Source organism: Acromyrmex echinatior, unplaced genomic scaffold, assembly GCF_024713525.1.
Source record: "Acromyrmex echinatior isolate Ae372 unplaced genomic scaffold, ASM2471352v2 Scaffold20, whole genome shotgun sequence".
In the NCBI taxonomy this organism is placed as follows: domain Eukaryota; kingdom Metazoa; phylum Arthropoda; class Insecta; order Hymenoptera; family Formicidae; genus Acromyrmex; species Acromyrmex echinatior.
Window position 1 is genome coordinate 959546 of NW_028259054.1, and position 25751 is coordinate 985296.

Sequence of the window (25751 nt, forward strand, 5' to 3'; positions counted from 1 at the left end):
ATAAATGAAGATTACCAGGTTCTATTTATTTGAATCATCATTTGTATTCTTTTCTCCCTAAATACCTCGCACGAGATCCAATTCCGGGTCAAAAAGATTAAATCCCTTGACCCAAAAAGTAGGACCGATGTTCGCACTATCCATCGGAACAGGTGTCATAGAGTCCCTTCGGGACGTTGACCCGTATTCCGGGACCGAAAATGATTCACAGGTGTTCGCCTCTGCGCGTATACCTGTGAGATTGAGTTTAGCTGTCCTTCCATACCCTCTCCATTCTCTCTCATTGTCTCCTTGATCAAATTTCCAAGGGTTTGGACGTCACAGTATATATAATAATCTGAAAGTAAAACTTCAAACGCGTTATTTTCAAAATCATTTCAATCAATCGTTTTTCAACCTGATTGATAGCAAATAAAAAAATCTACTCGACCAATTGACTTGGTGTAAATTGTATTTTATTCAGAAAACTTACCTCTATCGCTGGACATAGCTGTTTTTTAATTAGTAAAAAATTCACAATTTTATTCAATTTTTTTGTAATAAAAAAGGGCCAAATTAAAAAAAAAGATTCACATGAGATTTACTTTTTGCAATTTTCCTACCGGCTATAGCTATATTCATTTTTTACTTTCATAACTTTTTATTTTTTTGTTTCAAACAGCGTATATAATCGGTTCATTGTCAACGAGGCAAAAATAACTGTTCAAGGTTATTTCTTGTACAGCAGCTTAATTCTAGTAACCGAAACAAAAAAATTTTTTTACTTTAGTACTGATAGAATAAAGATACCATAAAACAAAATTACCTGATTTTATTATATATATATAAAAAATCCTAAAAAACCTCTGATTTTTCAGGCTTTCATCCTGTTCATACCCATTAAAACTCGATCGGACAGCCGTTACTGAGATCCAATAATCTCAATCTGGCGCAACTTGTTGGCTCGCATAAAGGAGGCACAGTAGTGTCTCATGCCGTGTCTTAGCGCCGAAACAGTGTCTTAGCGCCTACTGTCTCCAGATTTGTCATGCTATTTATAATGTAAAGTCTTTATAAGACAGCGAACATGTGATAGTAATTTGACAGTTCTCTATCATAATATTCATAGAATAGACGCAAATATGTATTTTCAATCATCAACTGGAACCAATAGCTCCAAATCGGATCGGAAAAAGTGTTTTTACATTTTCCATTATTATAATTCAACACAGGTGAGAGATACGTCAAAATGGTCTGAAGCAAAAATGAGAGGGATTAAATGATCTTTCCAACGACATCTTTGATTGGATTTTATTTATGCCTTATAGCGAACAAAAACTGCAAATAGGTCCAATTTACCCCACTCTCCCCTATATATTTATATAGAGGAAAGGCCCCTATTATGAGATACCGAGTTTATTTTGAGTAAATGCTAGAAATCTATGGGCAGAATTTAAAAAAGTAATAGGTCATTTTGAAGGGAATTTAATAAGCTTTAAGATAATGTTATTTCAAATTTAATTCAAATTTTATTTTTTTTTATAAATTAAAGAAATGTAAGAAGTAAGCAAATCGCAAAGTCAAAAAATTGTGCTCCTAATATGAGATGTCCCGAGAAATCGATAATAAAACGTAAAGTATATCAGTGTATTGCAATTAAAAAAAACTTTATTTAATATTTATAAAATACAAATAAACAGCCAGTATACGTGCAAAATCAGTGTGCGATGCATTGTCTCTAACTGACTTGTCTTCAGGTAGTTGGAACCAAGCATCTGAGAAACAGGCACTCAATGTTTATTTCGATTGTCCTTTTTATTATTGTACAATAACATTTATACTTCAACAATGATTTTCACATAGGAGCATAAGTTTTTTCATATTAGAAATACTCTGGGTATTTCATATTATGATTTCCATGCCTTACGGTTTTACGATAATCAAATCTAACTTCTGAATTAAGCAATTCAACATATCACGTATTTTTCTATTAGTATGATTTTACTCTATCACCACATGAAAAATTTATTGCCAAATATTTACTTATTAAATAATAAACGAGGTTTAAAAGCTCATCTCAATGAAACTTGAAGACATCCAAATTCTAAAATCTTTTTTTGCAACGACTACAGGCACGATCTAATAATGAATTTTCCAAATAAATAGTTTTCAATCCAAGAACAATAAATTCACGATGAAACCAATGGATAGCGTTTATTAGTTTAGCGGAAACGCCGCTATCTCATATTAGGCGTCTATCTCATAATAAGGAGCTTTCCTATATATATTTGATAATGTAAATTTGATGGTGACACTTTCAATCAAGATTTTTTATCTTTACAACACAAGTATTTTTATTAAAAACGCACAATAAATTTTTATAATAATTTATTTGAACAAATATATTCATAGATATTCTCAGTTGCGGGCGTGCGTATATGTTTCTATATATATATATACGTCTGTAATTTGTGTATAATTTACTATGATTATATAATACAATTATCAAAATCTTATTACGCAAATTTTTCTTATTTATTAATTTAATTAGTTCATAAAAAAACAAATATTTGAGAACATATAACGCTTAAGTAAAATGTAAGAAAAATTTTGCTAGAAATTTATCATGAAATTTTGAAGGAAAATATAAAAATAACAAGAATAATGGTGTGAAACAAATGAAAAAAAAAAATATATATATATATATATACATATATATATATATGGTTTACATTATATATCGGATTCGGGTTTTTACATAGGATCTACATATGTAAATAAAGAAAATTCGCATAATATTAATATGTCTAACTCATGTGAATAAAAAATGTACATCACTAGATTAAATTGATCAACAAAAAAAAGAGTTCGGATGTAAAAAAGTATAGTTTTAAATAAAAACAATTTTTTCTTTGAAAAAGTCTAAAGATTTTCAAAAGGAGAATTTATGTATCCGTTTAATAAGATTTGTTTTAGTTATCGATATTATTGCGAGAACAAATGAAAAATAGCACGCAATTAAATAAAAGAGAAACAGAACAAAACGGAAAATAATTCAAAAACACAATAATGTGTGTGGAATTCGTCAAAATAAATTTGGCACTTATTATATAATAATATGCTATAAATTTGTTATCAAATTTTGCTCGCTAACTATATAAATGCACAGTGTACGCAAGTAAGAAAATTTATAGATTTGTAAGAAGAGTAAATGTTTGTTGAAAAAATTTTACACGAATGCAAACAACTATTGAAAAATAATTAAAAATTATATTATATTTTATTTCCTAATTATTTCTTGTCCCCAAAAAAAGTTAGGTTGTCTGTATTCTTCAAGATTTTGTAAAAAATTTCTTCAACTCATTATATTTTATATATGTATAATATATTATATATTATATGTATACGGACACACATACGTGTACATATCAATTATCTAATCTTATATAATTGGAACAATAATAATTTAGAATTTTTAATCAATGGAAACTTTTGCATTAAATCATCAATTTGTTAATAAATCAAATCAATGCAAGTTTACATTGAAATTTGGAGCATCCGATAATTGCTTAACTAAATCTAGTAAATGCTGGATATTAATCTAAGTCATAGCGTTCTATAGCATTTTCATTTTCCTTATTAAATTTTCGTTGATAAAGATTGAAATCTGTATAATATCACTGTGCTTATTCTATATATATGTAAAAGTTGTCTCCATCATGTTTGTTTCATATTACAAAAATGTAACAATAAACATTAAAAATTAAATTTGTGGTATCGATTACAATACCTGTCTATTTCAGTTTTGAAAGTAACGAAAACTTGAGGTGTATATACAAATACACATATCACACTTTGTTAAAAATAATTATTTGAAAATAGCTTCGATCAAATTTTATTTTAATTTGATTCGTATACATATATTGAATATATCCTTGATAGAAAAATTTCGTTGAATTATTCAACGTTTTGGAACATTTTTCGGAAAAATTTTAGTATTTCAGAAAAATTTAAGTTTAATTTCAACGATTTTTTAGTATGTTAGCTGAAAGATTCACTTTCAGCGAAATTTCAACAAATTTTCAGCAATTTTGCTGAAATGTTCCAACACATGAATAATTTCAGCGAAATTTTTTTACCAGGGATATCATATGAAATGTCATACATAATATATTATTGTATATATGTATGCATATATATAGAGTGGCATGAATATACGGCCCCACTCGTCCCGAGCAAGTAGAGTGGACTAAATTAAGTAGAAAAGTTCTCTACCATTTTATAATGCTCACAATAATTAACGAGATATTAACATTTAAAGAGTAGCCGAATACACGCGTCCGCTCAACTTACTATTGTCAAAGGTACGGCCCATCGAGCGAACGGCGCGCGGGCCGCGAGGAGCGGGAATGACCTAGTAAGCGCGCCGCGCCGTTTGAACTTAGATGCTCGCGACGGTAAGCCCCGCTCCTCGCGCTCTGTACTTTCGGCAATAATAGGTCGGGAGGACGTTTAAATGTTAATTATTGCGAGCATTCTTTAAACGTTAATATCTCGTTAATTATTGCGAGCATTACAAAATAGTAGAGGACTTTTCTACTCAGTTTAGTCCATTCTACCTGCTCAGGACGAGTGGGACCGTATATTCATGCTACCCTGTATAAAGATATATATGTGTATATAAAAGAAAATCATATATATCAATCAATAATATACATATACATACATATACACACACACACACACACACACATATATATATGTGTATATGTATGTATACAGGGTGTCTCGCGAGATTTCTCCAACCATCCGTCCACAGGAAGATAGATGAGATCGAAATAAACATAAAATTCCTTCACCGTTTAGCGATATTCGTAATAATAATCGAGATATTAAAATTTACAATTATCTAATGAGAGCGCGCTGATAAAAACGCTCCGGCCGCTCGAAGTATAGCTGCGAAGTAAGCAACGACGCGCTTCCTCTCTTACCTCTCTAACGCGCTGTCGGCGCAGCCTAAATTTGAAAAAGTGGACCGGGCTATATCGCTAAACAGTAAAGGATTTTTATGTTTATTTCGATCCCATCTATCTTCCTGTGGGCAGTTGGAAAAGTCTCGTGGGATATTCTGTATATCACACTTATATATGTATATTATCCCACAATTTTTAGCCAAGTGCTTTTATGTAGATAGTGGCCTAAACTGATAATATCGGAAAGTCCTCTACCATTTCGCAATTTTCGAAATAATAACAAGATAATAATTTATAAAAATAGCCAAATTCAAATGAAATAAGGTCATCCAGAGAGATATACGTCGCTAGACTTTATTAACAAGCGACATTGGCATTAACATGCTTAGCGACGGTAAACGTTCACTGGGCGGTCTTATCGCCTGCTTACATTTGGCAGTAAGCCGGGCGAATTTAACTACAATATTTTCATAATATCTCTTTAATCATTTCGAAAATTGCAAAATGATAGAGGATTTTAGACTCAGTTTAGTCCGCTCTATTTACACAAGAGAGTTTGGCCAAAAATTGCGGGACATCCTGTATATACTATGCGCGCGCGCGCGCGCGCGTGTGTGTATGTGTATTCAGATATATATGCATACATACATGTACATGTTCCGGATCGGTGAAATATCTCGAAAATTAAGCATTTCTGAAAGAAATTTTTTTTTTATAAAAGTTTTAGGATTTTAAATGATCTATTCATTGGTCAGACTGACTTTGAATGGCGTCGTCAGGGTCACGTCAAGGTCACATCGATTTTTTTAAATGGCACATTCTATTTTTGATTGCAGAACCTAATAGCTGGTGTCAGAGCTTTTCAAACACTACAAAAAAGTTATTTTTCATAAAATACTTTTCGAATTATGGAGTTTCAAAGTCACAATACTGTTGGCATTAGCATTATGTCTGACTGATAGCTAAAACCTTTTGAATGTTGTTTACTCAGTGAGAAATGATAATGAAATCAACATTCGATTTCATTGTCATTTCTCACTGGGTAGGATCATGTCCTGGATAATATTTATTAAGTCAAAGAGGTTATATCTCTTATTTTTATACTAGCTCTTGACACTAGCTATTAGATTCTGGAATAAAAAATATAGAATGTGCCGTTTAAAAAAATTGATATGACCTTGATCTGACCTTGGCGACACTATCCAAGGTCAGATTGACCAGATCAGTGAATAAATCATTTAAAATCCTACAATTTTTGTAAAAAACATTTCCTTCGAAAATATTTAGTTTTCGAGATATTTCACCAGTCCGGAATTTTTTACTTACCTGTATATGTATATTATTGATCAATAAATATAATTTTTTTTTAAATTATATGTCTAGCTGACGATCGCAAACATCCGTTAATGTTTAAAGCTCGATCATAAGACGTAGAATTGTAGGTTGTAAAACTAGAAACTAACCTATTTTAATTATAATATGATTGTAGAACGCAGAACGCAGGATGCAGAAAGTTGAGTCAACTTCAATTTTCATGTCCTGCGTTTTGTGTCCTACATTGCGGTCTGCGACCTAGCTATTAACAATCTGAAATACATTTCACTTGCGACCTGCGATTTGCGTTCTGCGTTTTATGTAGATCGGGCTTTAGGGGATCTTATAGTTGTTTTTGTTTTTATATATTTTTATTGATCGACTCAATAGGACTTACACACATACGGTTTACGTGTTATTGATATCACTACATCAATATCACACGCACACATATGCATATATTTTCGTAATACATTTTTATACTGAATTAGGCTAAGTCTAATTCTAAGAATTCGACAGTATTTGTTCATATAAAGTACTAATTTGTGAACTACTATTTCGTAAGTATAAACTGCAAAGCTTTTATATTGAGGATTTGTCGCGATGTTGATAGCTTATAGATGTCATATTGGGCTAAATAATGATAAAGATCTTAATTAAAAAATTTTTTTTCGTTCTTGATCTAAACTCCACCTCATGTAGGTATGCGCATAATTTTGCAAAAAGGATTTTCGAATCTATAAAAATAGAAAAAAAGAAATTGCGACACAAAAATTATTCTGTTTAGTTGGTAAAACATGCAGACAAATGACTATGATTCCCTATTTTTATATTCAAAACTTTTGACTAGAATTAACTTGAAAATTTTAAATATTTCTATAGATTGCTTAGTTCATTTTTTTTAATACAAGAAGTTTTGTGTATCTATATATTTATAATGCATATTATTTTTTCTTTTTAATTGAAGCACGCAAAATACCATTCAACTAGACAAATTTATTTTTATTTAATGCTCCGATTGAGCGATATGTAAAAAAAAGGATAGTTTATCGATGCATTGATGGCCGCATATATTGCATGTGTAAGGATCATCAAAGTTGTGACAACCCATGTGTACGGCGTACATGATCACATTGCCGAATACAATCTCGCAATAGTAGCAGGTGAGTTTAGCATCAAATAAATCGACTTTATCCTTAGTGTTCTTGATTTTTTGGCTTATTTTATAAAAATCATTCGATGGAGATTTATTAATGAAAGATTCATCTTCATTTTGCTCTGATTTCTTATCTGTGTTATTTTTTATCAAGCGATGTTCCAGTTTTATCGCTTTACCTTTACGTTTGCTAGTACCTGAGACTTTTGATGAGGTTGTATCAGTTAATGCCTGAAACTGAAGATGATTATTTTTAATTACATCGATCATGCGAAGATCCAATGGTATGTCTATAGATTCAGTCCTGTGACATTCTAGTTGGGTTTTTATCGCCAAGAATGTCGAGGATTCGCTAATAGTTTTCATATTATCGGAAAAATCAGGTTCGCCGATGTTGTTAGTTGTATCAAAATCAGATAAACTTTGAGCAAACATTTCCGGCATTTTATTAGCACTCAAAATTGTAAACATCTTTGCATACTCCGTTAATATATCGGACTGTGCGTTATCAGTTTTCTGCAAATTTTCGTCTGCTAATGTCGCATTTTCGCAAAGTAGAATGTGATTCGATAGATTAAACGCGGCGATCAAATCGCTGTAAGGAAACATAGTAACAGATTGGTTTTTGTTCATATCATGATTTATCCAATGCCCATTGCTTATTCCGTTTATCGCAGTTAAAGTCAAATAACGAGCAATCGACGAATAAAGTGACAAAGGTGAAGAAGTCACTGTTGAATCGAGCTGATTGTTTGTGTTGCTTGCTGCCACAATGTTTTTTGATGTCTCTTGATTTTTAGCGGATGATTTCTGTTTAGGCCCTCGTTTAGTACCGTAAACATCGATGATGGATAGCGGATTTGGCGAGCCATCAGCATTCAGCACTACCGCCGGTTGATGCTCCTTCTTTCGCAAATGTTTCTTCAGCGCGTTACAGAACTTGGTTTTGTACGTACAATCCGCGCATCTGTACGGATAGATATTCGAGTGCTTCTTCAGATGACTAGTTAACATTGATTTGCTTACGCATGTGTACAAACACTTTTTGCACTTAAAGGGCTTGGAGCCGTCGTGAACACTAAGCCAGTGATGGTTCATGTGATGCTTATACTTGGTAACAAAGGAACACTCGGAGCATGTAAAGCCTTTGATGTGGCAACGCATGTGCTCCCAATATTCCATCTTCGTGCTAGCTATGAAATTGCACTGTTTGCAATTCTTAGCCTCTCGAAAGCTTTTGTCTTGTTTGCTTATGTTGCTTTGCAAATTCACGCGAGAAACATGAAGAGAAGATTCGTCAGTCTCTTCTCTTTTTTTATGTTTATATTCTGCCAGTATAAAAGGAGAGGAGGAGTTATCATTTTGATTTAAAGGGGATTTAAGGATTGGTAAATGTGTAAGGACGGCTTTAAGACTAGAATTATTGCGCTTTGATGTGTAATGGCTAGTTAGGTGTTCGCTGAATTCTGACCTAGAAATTAACGAATTTGATGCCTTATTTCGCCTTTAAATTTTACTGATTTAATATTATGATATTTGATATTATGATAGTTGAATATTATTATATAAAGATTACATTCAAAATTATTATATATTAATTTTAAAAAATTATATACTATGCATTTGACATACATATGCTTGCCTATATGTACAATGTATAATGCTCATAATTAGAATACTAATCATAACGTACCTGTTTGATGTAGCGAATACACATAACGAACACTGTAGAATGTTTTGTATGGGATTAATACTTTCGCTGAGTAATGGAATGATGTTTGACATGATGCTCAACGATCGATCAGTTCGATATTCGTTCATAATATTCGGATACCGTATAAATTCCTTGAATAAATTAATGTTTTTGTAAATAAATTGTACTTGACTATACTGTACTTGGTAGTGACAAGTTACAACCTGTTGAGAAAAATTATCATTTCCTGACAGCTTGATGGAATGATCGGAAGAAATACCATACTCAAAGAAACTGTTCTTATCCTCCAAGTTTTTTCTGTAAAAATATAAAAATTGAAGTATTTCTTTTCTAAAGACTAGTATTAAAAGATGCGTTAATATCGAAGAATTTGGTATGCGTAATGAGTAATTTAACAAATCAAATGATACATGTATCTGGAATGTGAAATATTGAGAAATTTGTAGAACAATTAATTTCTTTTTCTTATTTATTTAAAGTATGTAACATGCAAATACGTTTTATCAAAATAAATTATTTTTTTTATCAAAAGTAATTATTTAGAATAACGGAGTCAGCTTTGATGACCTTGACCTTGATGTACGTTGTCAAGGTCATGATCCTGTGTGACTTCCGTCGCTTATTCGTTAAAAAGTATTAACAATCAAAGTTAGTAATTATTTTCCCGCTTTACATGAAGTCAGATAACTCTAGATAGAAAGAGAGGTATGAGATGGACTGATTGAGGGAATACAACTTTCGATGCGAAGCGAATTCCACTTCATCTCTCCCGATGCCAAGAAGCGTCCGACTTGCCATGGGAAATGAATTCTACCCCACCTTTCTTCTGCCTAGGCGTACGACTTTCTACGCGAAGGAGTTCCACTTCCTCCCTTTCGAGAAGCATTTGACTTTCTACATGAAGAAAGATATATCTGAATGGAAAATCGTATGCTTCTTGACAGCGAAGAAGGTGAGGTGAAATTCGTTTCGCGTAGAAAATCGTGCGCTCCTTGGCAGGGTGTCGGTGGAATGAAACTCACTTCGCGTGGAAAATCGTAAAGCAGAAAATTATATTTTAAAGCAGAAAATTTCTGTTTTATATTTTTAGTTGAAAAGAAACATCATTTTTCAGATTTTATTTGGTAATAACTTTTTAACGAATATATATATAACGAGCGACGGCTAATACTTATTGGATATCACTCAGAGTCATGATATTGACAACTATGTCAAGATTATCGAAGCTGACTCCCCTATTCTAAATAATTACTTTTGATAAAAAAAATAATTTAATTGAGCCTGATACATCAGGCTGTTCCTCGTCCTGATGAAGTGAATTGCAAGGCTCACGAAACGTTGGCATTCCAAGAATGGATCTAGACACGGAGAAAACACACAACAGTTATATAGAAAGCACGTGGAAGTTTCAAGAATATTACGAAATATTTATTACTTAGGATACTATCCAACGTCGAAATCGACGTTCATTCGACATCGATTCTATTGTCATTTCTCACTGGGTGTTAATAAAAATGTGATATTACATAATGACTCGAAGAAAAAAGTAAATGGTAATGTAGCCTTCAAATCCATAAAAATAGCCTTAAAATATTAATTTTGTTTAGAAAAAAGTATTTGATTACAAAATTAATAAAAAAATAAAACATTTTAAAATGTATATAAATAAATGTATACAGTATATATTATATTATAGTATACATTTACATCACTTTTGCATGATCTGCTCAGTATTAAAAATCTTAATATTAAAAATAGTACACGTAATATAAATTATAGATTAACAGTAGAGCTATAATTGATTATCAAATAATTATTTTGATATAAAAACTTCAAAAAAGAAATCGTGAGTAATCAATATCCATAGAGGGCCACATTAGCAAAATGCCATGCTATTGTTTAAATTTGCATAACTCAAAATATATATAGTCAAATAAAATGTTAAATAGCAAATAATACACTCAAAAATATATTCGTGTTAATAATACATTCAAGTTTAAGAAAAATGAGGAAGTAAGTATAATTAAATGCTAAAATGTTTCGAAATATTTGAATGTAAAAATGCGTTATAATAAGTGACTATTGATATATTAGCATAGTGTAACGGGAAGCTACTAAACAAATAATTCCATAAGTAATTATTAGGATTTGCTATATAATAGTGGAAATATTAAGGGAAGCCACAATATATACACTGGCCGTAATACCATTTTCTCCTCTATTATATACGAGTATGTATATTGAATACGTATATATATATATATATATATATATATATATATATATATATATAATACTCGTATATATATATATATATATGTATTCAATATACATATATAATAGAGGAGAAAATGGTATATATATATATATATATATATATATATATATAGAGAGAGAGAGAGAGAGAGAGAGAGAGAGAGAGAAAGAGAGAGAGAGAGAGAGAGAGCAACGTGTCTATCTTGTTGCTGACATGTTGCTTTCTAAGTATGCATTACTAAGTATGTGTTGCTACCAGAATTACAGCAACTGAGTCCTCATTTGTTGGCAACTTGATGCCTTCACAAAGTGATAACATCACAAAGTTAAGTAGCAACTTGGCAGCAATATACTGACAACTTTAAAATCGTCATCATCAAAATTTATACTCATATTGCCAATAATATGCAGCATCGTACAATGCTGTCATACCGACAACGCAAGATAATATTGACGCAGTTATCTTGTTAAACTATTAGCAATATACATATACATATTGTTGTCTGCATGTTGCTATAATGTATATTCAAAATCGTTGAAGACAAGTTTATGGCAAGTTGCTAGCATCATAAGCAATCACAGATTTGTACGATTCTGCTGAGACATACTTTGTTTGGTATATACTGATATTTGGGTATATACTGATATACATATATATATGTAATTTAAATTACCTATCACAACGTATGTATAATAATGCACATATTGCACATTCGCGTCTGCAATCATACAGAAAAGTTTTACAAAAGAAAATGTATAATTAGATTTAGACAGTTAAAATTGGAAAAAGATTTAAATTTAAATATCCACATATAAAAAACTTTTATATTAGGTGTTGGAATTAATTCGTAGCGTTTTTTAATGAAAGAATGTTATTTATTTCACATGAGCATTAAAAAATACATTAATGAAAGTACTTCCCATCACTTGTAAAACGCTACGAATTAATTCCAACACCTAATATATCTAATTCTATAGGAAATAAACGCCTTTAACAATTTAACTGGATTTTAAGTGCTTGTATAATTCTAAGTGAATTTATGTACTACGCATGTAGTCTTCTAAACTGCGCGTCGAAATAATTGTTCAGTCTTGAAACGTAAACTCTAATTTTAATTCGTGATATTATTACGACAATTCAGTAGAGTTTGCGTTTCAAAACTGAAAAATTATTTCGGTGCGCAATTTAAAGGTTTATATATATATAATAGTATATAAATTCACATAGAACTATACAAGCACTTTAGACCTAGCTAGATCGTTAAAGGCATTTATTTCCTATAAATTAAATATACTTTTTTTGTAATTCATACTTTTATATTGAATTTTTACGTGAAAATTGAACTTTTTTTTCATGCATGAACTATTTTTACATTTTTTAATATTTTCTAAATCGGATAGCTATTTCTCTAGTAAATTTAATGCAGATTAAAAATAGTTAATCAAATTTTTGATACAGCGTATTTTGAACTCGTTTTACTATCCACCGTGAATGCCTTCATCACGCGCAGGCCTCCGAAAGGTGTGCTATAGCGTTGCTATTTTGTTTGTCAAGAATATAATTATTACACATTTTGTGCACTAAAATAAGAGTAAAAAATATATATGTATAAAAAAATTTTTTTTATTATATATAGTTTTTTAGTAATCAACTCCAAAAGTATGATTTTAAACCTTCCAAGATGGAATAAGGGAAAGGGAAGTAAGATGATTTTAAGATTTGTCGATTTTTCCTAATTTCTATCGATTTTTTCCTAATTTTTAATTATTTTTAACCAAATAGATATTTTATATGAGACAAACGTGAAAGTTATATTATAAAATATAAATGCTACTTTTTTATTGTGATATTATGAAAAACTGTATAACATACAGGAACAATGTACATATTACATAATTCTTCTCTTCTTCATAGGAATGTTTATACTAGTCATATTGATTATATTGTAGGAAGAAAGATTTGAACCATGAGCATCAAATTATTTATTATTTGAATTGCAAAAACGTCACGCTTGGTCATGCAAAATGGTCATGCAAAATGGTCTGAAAAAGAGATTAAATGATCTTTCCAACGGTACCTTCGATTGGGTTTTATTTATGCCCTATAGAGAGCAAAAACTGCAAATAGGTCCGATTTACCCCACTCTCCCCTATATATTAGGTATAGTAAAAAGAAATCCATTATTTTTCCAATAGATGGCTTTAGTAATCTGTATCACGCGTAGACGAGATACAGATTACTAAAGCCATCTATTGGAAAAATAATGGATTTCTTTTTACTACACCTAATATTTATATAGAGGAAAGGCCCCTATTATGAGATACCGAGTTTATTTTGAGTAAATGCTAGAAATCTATGGGCAGAATTTAAAAAAGTAATAGGTCATTTTGAAGGGAAATTAATAAGCTTTAAGACAATGTTACGTCAAATTTAATACAAATTTTATTTCTTTTTTATAAATTAAAGAAATGTAAGAAGTGAGCAAATCGCAAAGTCAAAAAATTGTGCTCCTAATATGAAATGTCTCGAGGAATCGATAATAAAACGTAAAGTATATCAGTGTATTGCAATTAAAAAACTTTATTTAATATTTCTAAAATACAAATAAATAATCAGTGCATGTTCAAAATGAGTATGCGATGTATTGTACCTAGCTGACTCGTTTTCAGGTTTTTGGAACTAAGCAGAAACAGGCACTTGATGTTTATTGTTTCTTTTTAATACAATAACATTTATACTTCACAAATGATTTTCACAAAGGACATTATCACAAAGGAGTATAGGTTATTTCATATTAGAAATACTGAGTATCTTATATTACGATTTTCATGCCTTACGATTTATCATCAAATCTAACTTCTGTAATTAAACAATTCAACATATCACGTATTTTTCTATTAATACGATCTTACTCTATTACCACATGAAGAATTTATTGCCAAATATTTACTTACTAAATTATAAACGAGGTTTAAAAACTCATCTCAACGAAACTTGAAGACATCCAAATTCTAAAATTTTTTTTTGCAATGATATAGGCACAATCTAATAATAAATTTTCCATTAAATAGTTTTCAATCTAAGAACAATAAATTCATAGTGGAATCAATAGATAGCGTTTATTAGTTTAGCGGAAACGCCGCTATCTCATATTAGGCGTCTATCTCATAATAAGGAGCTTTCCTGTATATATTTGATAATGTAAATTTGATGGTGACACTTTCAATCAAGATTTTTTATCTTTACAACACAAGTATTTTTATTAAAAACGCACAATAAATTTTTATAATAATTTATTTGAACAAATATATTCATAGATATTCTCAGTTGCGGGCGTGCGTGTATATATACGTCTGTAATTTGTGTATAATTTACTATGATTATATAATACAATCAAAATCTTATTACGCAAATTTTTTCTTATTTATTAATTTAATTAGTTCATAAAAAAACAAATATTTGAGAACATATAACGCTTAAGTAAAATGTAAGAAAAATTTTGCTAGAAATTTATCATGAAATTTTGAAGGAAAATATAAAAATAACAAGAATAATGGTGTGAAGCAAATGAAAAAAAAAAATATATATATATATACATATATATATATATATATATATATATATATATATATGGTTTACACTATATGTGTATCGGATTCGGGTTTTTACATAAGATCTACATATGTAAATAAAGAAAATTCGCATAATATTAATATGTCTAACTCATGTGAATAAAAAATGTACATCACTAGATTAAATTGATCAACAAAAAAAAGAGTTCGGATGTAAAAAAGTATAGTTTTAAATAAAAACAATTTTTTCTTTGAAAAAGTCTAAAGATTTTTAAAAGAAGAATTTATGTATCCGTTTAATAAGATTTGTTTTAGTTACCGATATTATTGCGAGAACAAATGAAAAATAGCACGCAATTAAATAAAAGAGAAACAGAACAAAAACGGAAAATAATTCAAAAACACAATAATGTGTGTGGAATTCGTCAAAATAAATTTGGCACTTATTATATAATAATATGCTATAAATTTGTTATCAAATTTTGCTCGCTAACTATATAAATGCACAGTGTACGCAGGTAAGAAAATTTATAGATTTGTAAGAAGAAGAGTAAATGTTTGTTGAAAAAATTTTACACGAATACAAACAACTATTGAAAAATAATTGAAAATTATATTATATTTTATTTCCTAATTATTTCATGTCCCCAAAAAAAAGTTAGGTTGTCTGTATTCTTCAAGATTTTGTAAAAAATTTCTTCAACTCATTATATTTTATATATGTATAATATATTATATATTATATGTATACGGACACACATACGTGTACATATCAATTATCTAATCTTATATGATTGGAACAATAATAATTTAGAATTTTTAACCAATGGAAATTTTTGCATTAAATCATCAATTTGTTAATAAATCAAATCAATGCAAGTTTACATTGAAATTTGGAGCATCCGATAATTGCTTAACTAAATCTAGTAAATGCTGGATATTAATCTAAGTCATAGCGTTCTATAACATTTTCATTTTCCTTATTAAATTTTCGTTGATAAAGATTGAAATCTGTATAATATCACTGTGCTTATTCTATATATATGTAAAAGTTGCCTCCATCATGTTTGTTATTATTAAAAGTTTGTTTGTTATTATTAAAGTTAATTATTAACTAGTTGTTATTAAATTAATGATACATAATTGTTCATCACACAATTGTAATTCAATTTAATGACTTTAATGTACATTTCGCATAATATTAGATTATTTTTTAACTTTTTTATTTTTATTCGTATTCCTTGTATTTCTCTTATTAGATAGATTTGATTACTTATTCCAATTACAATTTTATATTTGTATTTTTTAATAGAAACAAATTATGTTTGTATTATCTTCATACACTATCAAGAGGAATACATAGTTTCCGATTACAACATTCCTGTAACATTTATTCGAAATGAGCGAGTTTGATTATCAATGATGTGATCGAGAGCAAACTTTGAATTTTGTATATCTTAACTATGTAATATTCCACCGTTTTTGTTTATATTGATAATGATCCAACAGAGATCGAAATGTTTGTTTTGTTTTGTTTGTTACTAGCAAATTAAAGTTTACATTTTAACTAGATGACATGTTTTATTTATTACCAATTTAAAATTTTTTATTTTATAACGATTGTTTTAGGGTAGTCCTTTGTCTTTCTGTTTTTTAAATTTATTGAGTCTTATTACTATTAATTATTTTTTAAATTTAAATTTTGCTTATTAATCAAGTTATTGTACAAAATGGGACCGTAATACCATCATCTCCTCTAATCGTTTATTACTGATAATATTAAACTATTAGGTATTGGAATTAATTCGTAGCGTTTTACAAGTGATGGGAAGTACTTTCATTAATGTATTTTTTAATGCTCATGTGAAATAAATAACATTCTTTCATTAAAAACGCTACGAATTAATTCCAACACCTAATATAAAAACCAATAAAAAGTTTGTCATGTAAGAATAAATATAAAAATATATGTAAACATACATAAACATATATAAATATTCATAAATACACATATATAATTATATATGAAATAGTGTACATCAATTGGCCATATCACTAATTGGCTAATTTAAAACAATATAATCTTATTGGTGAAGCAGTGAAAAATTACTATAGGAGCACAGACCAATGTGAGTCGTGTAGTACAATTGAATTGTGTATCAGTACTCTTTATATGAAATATATTCATACATATCCATACATCCTTATTATTATTTCTGTTGTAAAATTATTTTTTAATATAATAAAAAGAATAATTTTCGCATTTTAGAAACAAATTAAATTTGAAGGAAATATAAAAAAATTGCTTATATATGTATTTATATATATCTAATTATGTATAAAATTATACATAATTATGTATGAGCAATTTTCTTTGTGTTTTTCCAAACTCGATTTTTTCTAAAACAAATGCGAAAATTATGCCTTTAATTATCTTTGATGTTTTCTCATTACTATTTTTATTTCACTAAGAAGTAATTTTGCAAAAGGAAGAAGAATTGTCTGTATTTATGAACATATGTCATATATAATTATATATGTTTACTATTATTTATGTTTGTTTATGTATATATTATACATAATTATATATATTTATACATAAACAATTTTTTTACCGGAAACTATACTTCTACAATTAGAATATCTCAATTTTTCAAAAGTGAAACAAAATTGAAGGTTTAATAAATTGTTAAATAATAAGAGGGAGTAGAAAAAACAAAGGCTGTAAATAAAAAATAAAAAATGATACACAAAAATTCAATCTGAGTTAAATCAAAGATATTGAGAAATGTACAATATAGATTTTGTACAGAAGGTTTTGATACTAATTGTAAAGAGTCATTTAACGGTCATTTACATAAAAACTATCTGGTACAAGATTTCTACAACACGTTTAAATATTATTTATTATTTGCGCCCGTTGTTTTCGAAATTCTTTTAACAATAAATGTTATGATAAGTTAGCGGTTGAAAATAATTTAATAGATTGAATATAATATAATAGAATATAATAGATTAAAATGTCCCAGGTGCATATGTATATAATTATATGTAACACTTACAATAAGTTGATTGATGTCGCATATTTACTTACAATTATGATTTAGCTAAAATTGATTTTTTTTATATTAAAATAAAGTATGTTTTAATACTTGATATTTTACAAATTTTTAGTATAAAACTATTTACGCACATACATATACATACACACGGGCACTCTGCATATATTACAGATAGCTTTTTATTTTATATATATGTATAAAAGTTCATTCAGACATATTAAAATAATATATAATTTATACATTTATTGAAATTAATTAATTTATTTTTGCATAATAATAGAAAGAACATCCATATGACAATAACTAAATAAATATATTAAAAACTATATATTACCGACCTCACCGATTTTAATAACCTTAACATATGTTGTCAAGGTCATGACCCTGAATAACTCTGAACAGATTTTAATTTAATTAAGCTCGTTATTCATTAAAAAGTTATTTGTTATTAACAAAAAAAGTTTAAAAAATGATATCTCTTTTCTACTGAAACTCACTTCGTGTGGAAAGGACTTTGTTTCGCGTAGGTATTCGTGCGCCTTTAAACAGAGAAAGAGGAAGGGTAGATCTCTTCTCTTCGTGTAAAAAATTAAACATTCCTAAAAAGTGAGAGATATAGAATATTATTTAATATTGTACACGTATAGCAGAAATGTAACGTAATTTCTTAAACTTTTTATTAATAATTTTTTAACGAATAATGAACGATGGCTAAAATCTGTCGGAGGTCAAGATTATATGTCAAAATCATTGAAATCGGTTGTCAGTAATATGCAGTTTAACCGAATAAACTTACTAGGCAAACCTATCAACATGTATGAAAACGTGATTCGTATCAGCATGTCCCGTGCCACTAAATTTAAAGGATTTGTTCAATACGCCGTATAGACTATTGGCGACCTGTAATTCTATTTTATTAATATTTATTTACTGTATTAACATTTATTATACTGTATTAATATTTAATATTAATACTTACTGTATTTATTAAGTAAAATGTATTTTATACAGTGTATTCTATTAAAAAATTATTCTACAAAAGTGTGTTCTACAAAAATTATTATTAGAAAATAACCCAAACAAAAATTCACCACAGGCATCGAAGACTCACACAACAGATAATGAAAAATATATAATAAGAGTAGAAAATTTGAATTTACGAAAAAGCAATAAATAAGTAAATTAAATTTCCACGTAATTTCTATCGTACGATAAAACAGATAAAAAATTTTATGATATATAGAAAAGAGTAAAATGAGAGAAAGAGAAAAAGTGAGATAAAGAGTTGTTTTATGACTTCTCTCATTTTATTTATATAGAAAGATTTTAGAAAAAAAAGATTTTGTGGCTGCGACTATAATAAATATTAAAATAGGTTGCGTCATATTTGTTACTCGATTCAACAAATGATTGTTTATTTATTAATTTGAATGTGTTTTTCGTTTTCATTCGCGAATAGCGAAAATTAAAAAAAAAAGTTTTTCATTTATAATTTTACATTACTTACTTAGCACTATTCCGTTTATATCAAAATAATTATAATCCTATACATTAAAAAGAATTAAATGTATTCCGTAGAAAAGTGTTATTGACTGAATATTATTCGAACATTAAAATAATATTTGACAAAATTGATTTCTAAAATAATTATATAAATTTTATTTTCTTTTTCCTTATTGTTACTTTTCAGTTTAATGTTACATTATATTTTAGATTATATTTTAACAAATACAATATTGATTGTTATCCAATCGATTTAATAAAACGTTTTTAATAATTTTTGATGTACGCAAACTAAATAAGTGGTTATATGTACAAACCAATAATGTACAAAGATCAAAACAGCGTATTTCAAAGAAGATATAAATCAAGAAAAAAAGTTCAAAACCACAGTCAAATTACAAATATAGCTTTGAAAACAAAATTCCTTGCTCTTGTTCTTATAGACAGTTATGTTAAATTTGCGAATACCGTTTCCTTTTCCCTCAAATCATTCAAAATTTCTTTTCGCAGAGATAGTTTCAGAATAATATTTGATAAAATTTTCAATTTAATAAGTTAAAGGAGCATTGATTAGGATAAATATTAATCGATCCGCTTAAATATAATTCGAAAAATAATCTTTAATATTATTCTTTAATAAGAATTATTATAAAAAAGGAATCTTTGTAGAGATCACTTTATAGATCAACAACAATAAAGAATAATTTTTCAATCGAACCTGATGTAGTCTAATCATCCTCCGGTCCTCACAGTTAGAAATTCTCTTCGATAAGAATAGAACAGTCAAAATTATAGCAAAGAACTATTGAGTGTTCAGTTAAAACCACAATATGTTACCACGTGTTATTTTATTTACATATGCACTAACACAAATTTGAAGACTAATATGAATTTGAATATCTAAAAGAATGATAAGTGAGCTCGACATTGTAAGTTCCAAAATGAAATAGCTGCTTATTTCTGGATCTTGTCGATGGAAATATTATCTTCCCTCTCTCGTCCATCTATCCAATCACAACTGTCGTTTGGATTAATAATTTGGCAAATGCTGTTTTCCTTTCCACCTCCTCTTCACTCTCTCATCTTTTCTTCTTTGAACGTTATTAAATATTTTGCTAAAAAATTGCTTACATTTGCTGCATAAACAAATTCAATATTTTGATTAAAATAATATTTCGTTGTTTCGATAAATATTCTTAAAATTAATATATAAACTCATCAACTGATCATATGCCAATCCTTTCAAGAGTTTAAATATGTATAAATAAATACTATTCATTTTCATTGATCTTCTAGCTCTACAGATCTTTTTAGCTCTATAACAAATCTTTAGGTTTATCAAATGAAAAAAGTTTTATGTTATTTTTTTATAAATAAATAAAAAAATATAAAATGTAAGAAGAAATTAAAATTAATTATTTACTTTGAAAAAAGTGTCAATCTCTTACTAGAGTTATTTTTACACTTTTCTTTTGAAGATCTTTGTTTCTCTTTTATAAACCTTACAAATGTACAGGGTGGGCCATCTATTGGTACGTTTTTAAAAATGCGATCAAATGAGCATACATTGATATTTTTTATTAATTTTTTTTTTGTTGTGAAGCTAAAAGTATCCGCGTCAAGAATGAAAAACGATTTCGTTCATGTGGCTCCCTCTACTGGCCTTACAGTATGCCATTCGGTCACCCCAATTATTAATGACATTTTGGACTACCTCGGCGCCAATTTCACTCAAAACAGTCGTAATATAATGTCATCCACTAACATCCCTTTCTCACGAACTTTCCTCACCAATTTGCGTATAACTCCTTCGGTGGGTGCTCTATCACGACCCATATTTCTTTTCAAAATTCGTACAGTTTCGGCGACACAGCACTGACTTTGAAAATAAGTTTTTAAAATTTCAAAACGCTCTTCAAGAGAAAACATGTTGTTTCGTGCCGCGGACGGTATGACTAATAAACTGTCAAAATTTCGGGTCTGTAGCTCGTTCGGTGTTGCCATACGACGAAATTCAAAAACGTACCAATAGATGGCCCACCCTGTAGTATACAATTAATGTTCACTTTATGTTTTAATATGTCTCTTCCCGTCTCTTAAGAATGTTTGATAAGGTTGTTGAAATTACATCACTTTTTACTTAAAGAATATAACTTAGAAATTATGAAAAATATTAATTAATATGTTAAGGCTTTTTTTAAACGAGCAGTTACAGTTAACTCATAAAATAAAATTTGTTTTTTAACTACATACGTATAAAATTTCAAATGTTCGACTTGCAAAATCTTCCTTAGTGATAATAAATAATAACATTTTTATATAACTCCTTACAAAGTCGACAAACTTACATATAATACATAATAAAAATTATCGCTCTAAACTAATCTTACATACTTATTGCGTTAAGACATTACGGATCGAAATAAGTATCTAATCAAAAGTTCAAAAGTCTAAATTATAAAAGTGTGTTTACTAATTCTTCGGCTGTTATTGAGAATTCAGTCAACGATTTCATAAAAAATATGACAGTTCAATCGAGATAGTCATTTCTTTAACGACTATCCTACTATATTCTGTATAATTCAATGTCAACTTATAATTAAATGATTAATATAATTAATTAAATAATGATAAGAAGTTATATTCACACTTACTTAATTTGTATATTTAGAATAGTCTATTAAATCAAAATAAAAAATTGTGTCATCGTGTATAATAAAACAGCTATTGATTGTCAGACGTTTTAGAATGGACTGATATAAGTCAAAAAATATATATCGATAAGTCATAACATAAACAAGTATGTTCAAAAACGTTACAAGCTTAGTTCGCGTATGTTAAAATAAGATCCATCCAACAACTCAGTATCCTTTATTAAATTATTGCCGTTTTCTTGCCCTTTTATGTAAATCTTTTCCGGAAATGGTTCTTTTTCGGAAATTTGTCTCGTGATCTAAAATTTTGACATTTTCCCAGTCAAAGCTGTGATTGGAACTGATAATGTGTTTCATGATCACTGAATGTTTGGATTGATCTAATCTTATATTGTTACGATGCTCTTTTACTCTAAAGTTGTCTCTTTGTTTTCCCGACACAAGAGACACAATTATTGCCATTGATTTTATAGATTACATTATTATTTTCTTGATGTTGATTTTTATCTTTGTGTGTCTTTATAAATCTATCCAATTTGTTGAGATATCGATAGACGAAGAATATTCTTAAGTTTTTTTACAACGTAATAAACTGCATTCTTTTCCTTTTCTTATGTAATTTTTTCATAATCTTTTTGTGCTATTATAATGTTAAAAATGAGGATTTTTTTCAGTATGATGTAATTTTGGTAACGAGGAAATTTGCTTAAATCGCACTATACTAATATTCTTCATTTAAAATATTACAATAACGCAAAAAATTTAAAAATTACATAAGAAAAAGGAAAAAATTGTATTTTACTATGCTGTTAAAAACTTAGGGAAATATTTTTCATAATTTCTGAAATACACGATAATTTCAAGAAGTAATTTCAAAAGCTTCTATGTGAAACAAAATAAACACTTCATAGATTTATAATATGCATTTTCATATAATAATAAATGGAATAAAAATGTAAGAAATCTAAAAATATAGCAACGCGCGATTTAAAAGGTCAGATTTAGTGGTGCGATTTAGGAAACTAGAGCATTTTTAAAACTTTTATTTACTTAACCTATAAACAAAAATGTAAAGCAAATTTTGACTCTATTAATTTAATTTTAATAATATTCTAATCTCACGACAAATGATTAAAAAACGTGTGTTTCTAGGGACTACATACGTAGTACATACGAGGGCAAATCAATAAATACCCGTGTTTCAAGACAGGCGGCGTTGCTGATGCAAGTTGGCATTACTAATATTACTATTGTGTACTACCATCTTTCGATCGATTCGAAACGACGCCAAAATTTCAGAATGATTCATGCAATATTTTGCATGATAACTTGGGAATGAAAAAGCTGTTGGCCCGATGGATGCCACGATCACGACAATGCACCGGCTCACTTCTTCGCAGTCGTCACAGCCAAATTGGTCGAATTGCGCTATGAATTGCTGCTGCACTCCATCGTATTCTCCAGATTTAGCCTCCTGTGACTTCTTCTTGTTTTCAAACTTGAAAAAATGGCTCGATGGAAAGAAATTCACTCGAATGAGGAGATCATCGTCGAAACAGAGGCCTATTTTGCAGAGTTCGACAAATCGTATTTTTCTGAGTTAAAAAAATGGCAGAAGCGTTGAGAAAAGTGTATCCTCCTCAAAGGGGATTACGTTGAAAAATAAAAAAATTTTTGTAAAAAGTTTGCGTCTTTATTATTAGTACGGGTACTTATTGATTTGCCCTCATAAATTCACATAAGAATCATACAAGCATTAAGATCCAACTAGATCGTTTAAGGCTTTGATTTCTATAAATACAATAATTAAAGTCTTAAGCGAGTAGTGCAATTTCGGTAACTTTACCGTAACAATTGATAATAAAAAAATTTATTAATTCTAAAGTTTATAAATTTTGTATCAAATTTCATGTTTTCTGAAATACATATCGAAATTAATTGTACGTTGATGTATATACTTTAAACACACACACAGAATACACACACGCACGCACGCATGCACGCATAATATTATCCAATACACTTATTTTTTTAAATATTAAATTCTATTGTCATTAGGATATGAGTTCAAATCTCGTAAAATAAAAGTATGAATGTGATTCATTTTCACTTTCTTCATGAAACAAAAATGATATAATATATTATATATTATTGATATATGTATTGTTTTTTGAAACTGATACAACATATGTATATATATAATTTTTTAGGATTGCGGATAAAAAAAATATTTTCTTATAAACATTGAAACTTTATATAGGAGTGCAAGAAGAATTGTATTAAACAATATTACTCAATGTAAATTCAGCTTAAATTTTTAGAAAAAAAATATGAACAAAAATAATCGGAAAATATCGGAACACTTCCGAATTTTTAGACAAGAACATAAGTTTTTGTCTACAAAAATTTGTGATTGTTATGAAAAATTTAATCGAATCCTAAAAAATGAAACGATAGGTTACGGTAGATCATTTGCAGGAAAAACAGCTTTGCATTTGTTGTAAAATTCTTGAATATGATTGGCTTATACATTAGGTCCAGTGAGGAACTAAGAGCAAGATCAATATTAAAGAATTTTACAACAGTTACAAAGCTGTATTTCTTATTGAATGCAACCATTGTTATTGTGAGAATTATCGTCATCTGGCTCTTTGTTACGCAGCAGAGCGTAGACTGCAATGTGCAAATGACATTCTTTCTAAAAAGAAACAGCACAGCTGACCTACGCTCGATGGCTTCGATCTATTTTCTAACGTTTATCTGCCAATATTATATAGACATCTAAAGGAATATGAATATGTTTTTGAATTTCCAACATATGAAACAATTTTGTTCGAATCATCTTTTAAATAAAAATTGGAATTATATGTATATATTTAGCGGTTTTTTTTGGCTGATTTGATAAAACAACTGATTATATTATGTTTACTATTTAATTGACGATTAATTGTAATTAATTATTTGTGATTAATTCAATAGCCAAAAATTAGACAACAATCAGCAACACATTGTTAATATGGATTATATATTAATGTTATATATTGTAATTCTTTGATTCATTACATGTTCTTTGATTCATGGAAAAATTAACTTAAACGAAACATTAGTCCGATACATTAGTCCTCAAAAGTTTTTTGACAAGTAATTTCTCATGAATAAAGTTGATAACATTATTTTGCTCTGTTTAATTGTTAACTATATTCATATTATATGAGAATAGTGTTCACTGCAGTACAGCAAAATTAATAGATTTTTATAAAGACATTTTTTGTCACGAAATTGTGCTTAAAAGACGGTCCAAAAATCTTTTGACAGATAAGTTTTTTGTTAAAAGTTACGCTTAGACATTAAGTATAAGATTATAGGTTGTTGTTTAATTATTGTTTAACATTTTCTTAACACAGAATATAATAAAACTACGTAAGGAATACTCAATAAATTTTAAGGAAGCTGTAATCAGTACATTAAAAATCGGACATAATCAAGTTGAGGTTGCCCGTAATTTTGGGATATTTTGTCAATTAGTAAATGTCTGGAATTGTCTATATAAGATCTAAGGCCACGTTA

The 25751-nt window shown here is 28.6% G+C and overlaps 1 protein-coding gene and 2 long non-coding RNA genes across 4 annotated transcripts in view; 1 reads left to right on the forward strand and 2 right to left on the reverse strand.

The window, feature by feature from the left end:
- Nucleotides 1-3747, forward strand: part of LOC105146273 (uncharacterized) — a 39917-nt gene extending 36170 nt beyond the window's left edge. Inside the window, exon 3 of the long non-coding RNA XR_015548335.1 lies at nucleotides 858-3747. This is a non-coding gene — a long non-coding RNA (uncharacterized LOC105146273). The remainder of the gene's footprint in view (nucleotides 1-857) is intronic.
- Nucleotides 1-25751, reverse strand: part of LOC147906579 (uncharacterized) — a 186063-nt gene that overhangs the window by 78400 nt on the left and 81912 nt on the right. The gene's annotated exons all lie outside the window — the stretch shown is intronic.
- Nucleotides 4607-24118, reverse strand: LOC105146272 (protein hunchback). Of its 2 annotated transcripts, XM_087416321.1 has the most exons (5): nucleotides 22185-24118; nucleotides 20249-20666; nucleotides 9340-9433; nucleotides 9116-9267; nucleotides 4607-8893 (listed from the first exon to the last, which is right to left on the reverse strand). In XM_087416321.1, exons 4-5 carry the CDS (start codon nucleotides 9241-9243, stop codon nucleotides 7273-7275), a joined length of 1749 nt encoding a protein of 582 aa, XP_087272447.1. In that variant the 5' UTR covers nucleotides 9244-9267; nucleotides 9340-9433; nucleotides 20249-20666; nucleotides 22185-24118; the 3' UTR covers nucleotides 4607-7272. The 2 variants fall into 2 exon arrangements, with proteins under 2 accessions (XP_087272447.1, XP_011054726.1); XM_011056424.2 differs by lacking the exon at nucleotides 22185-24118 and having other exon boundaries at nucleotides 20249-20824.

Coding starts and splice junctions, on each gene's coding strand:
- LOC105146272 (XM_087416321.1), bottom strand. CDS start 9,243: ATGAACGAATATCGAACTGATCGATCGTTGAGCATCATGTCAAACATC. Junction 8,894..9,115: donor GTATTCGCTACATCAAACAG/GTACGTTATGAT, acceptor GTTAATTTCTAG/GTCAGAATTCAGCGAACACC.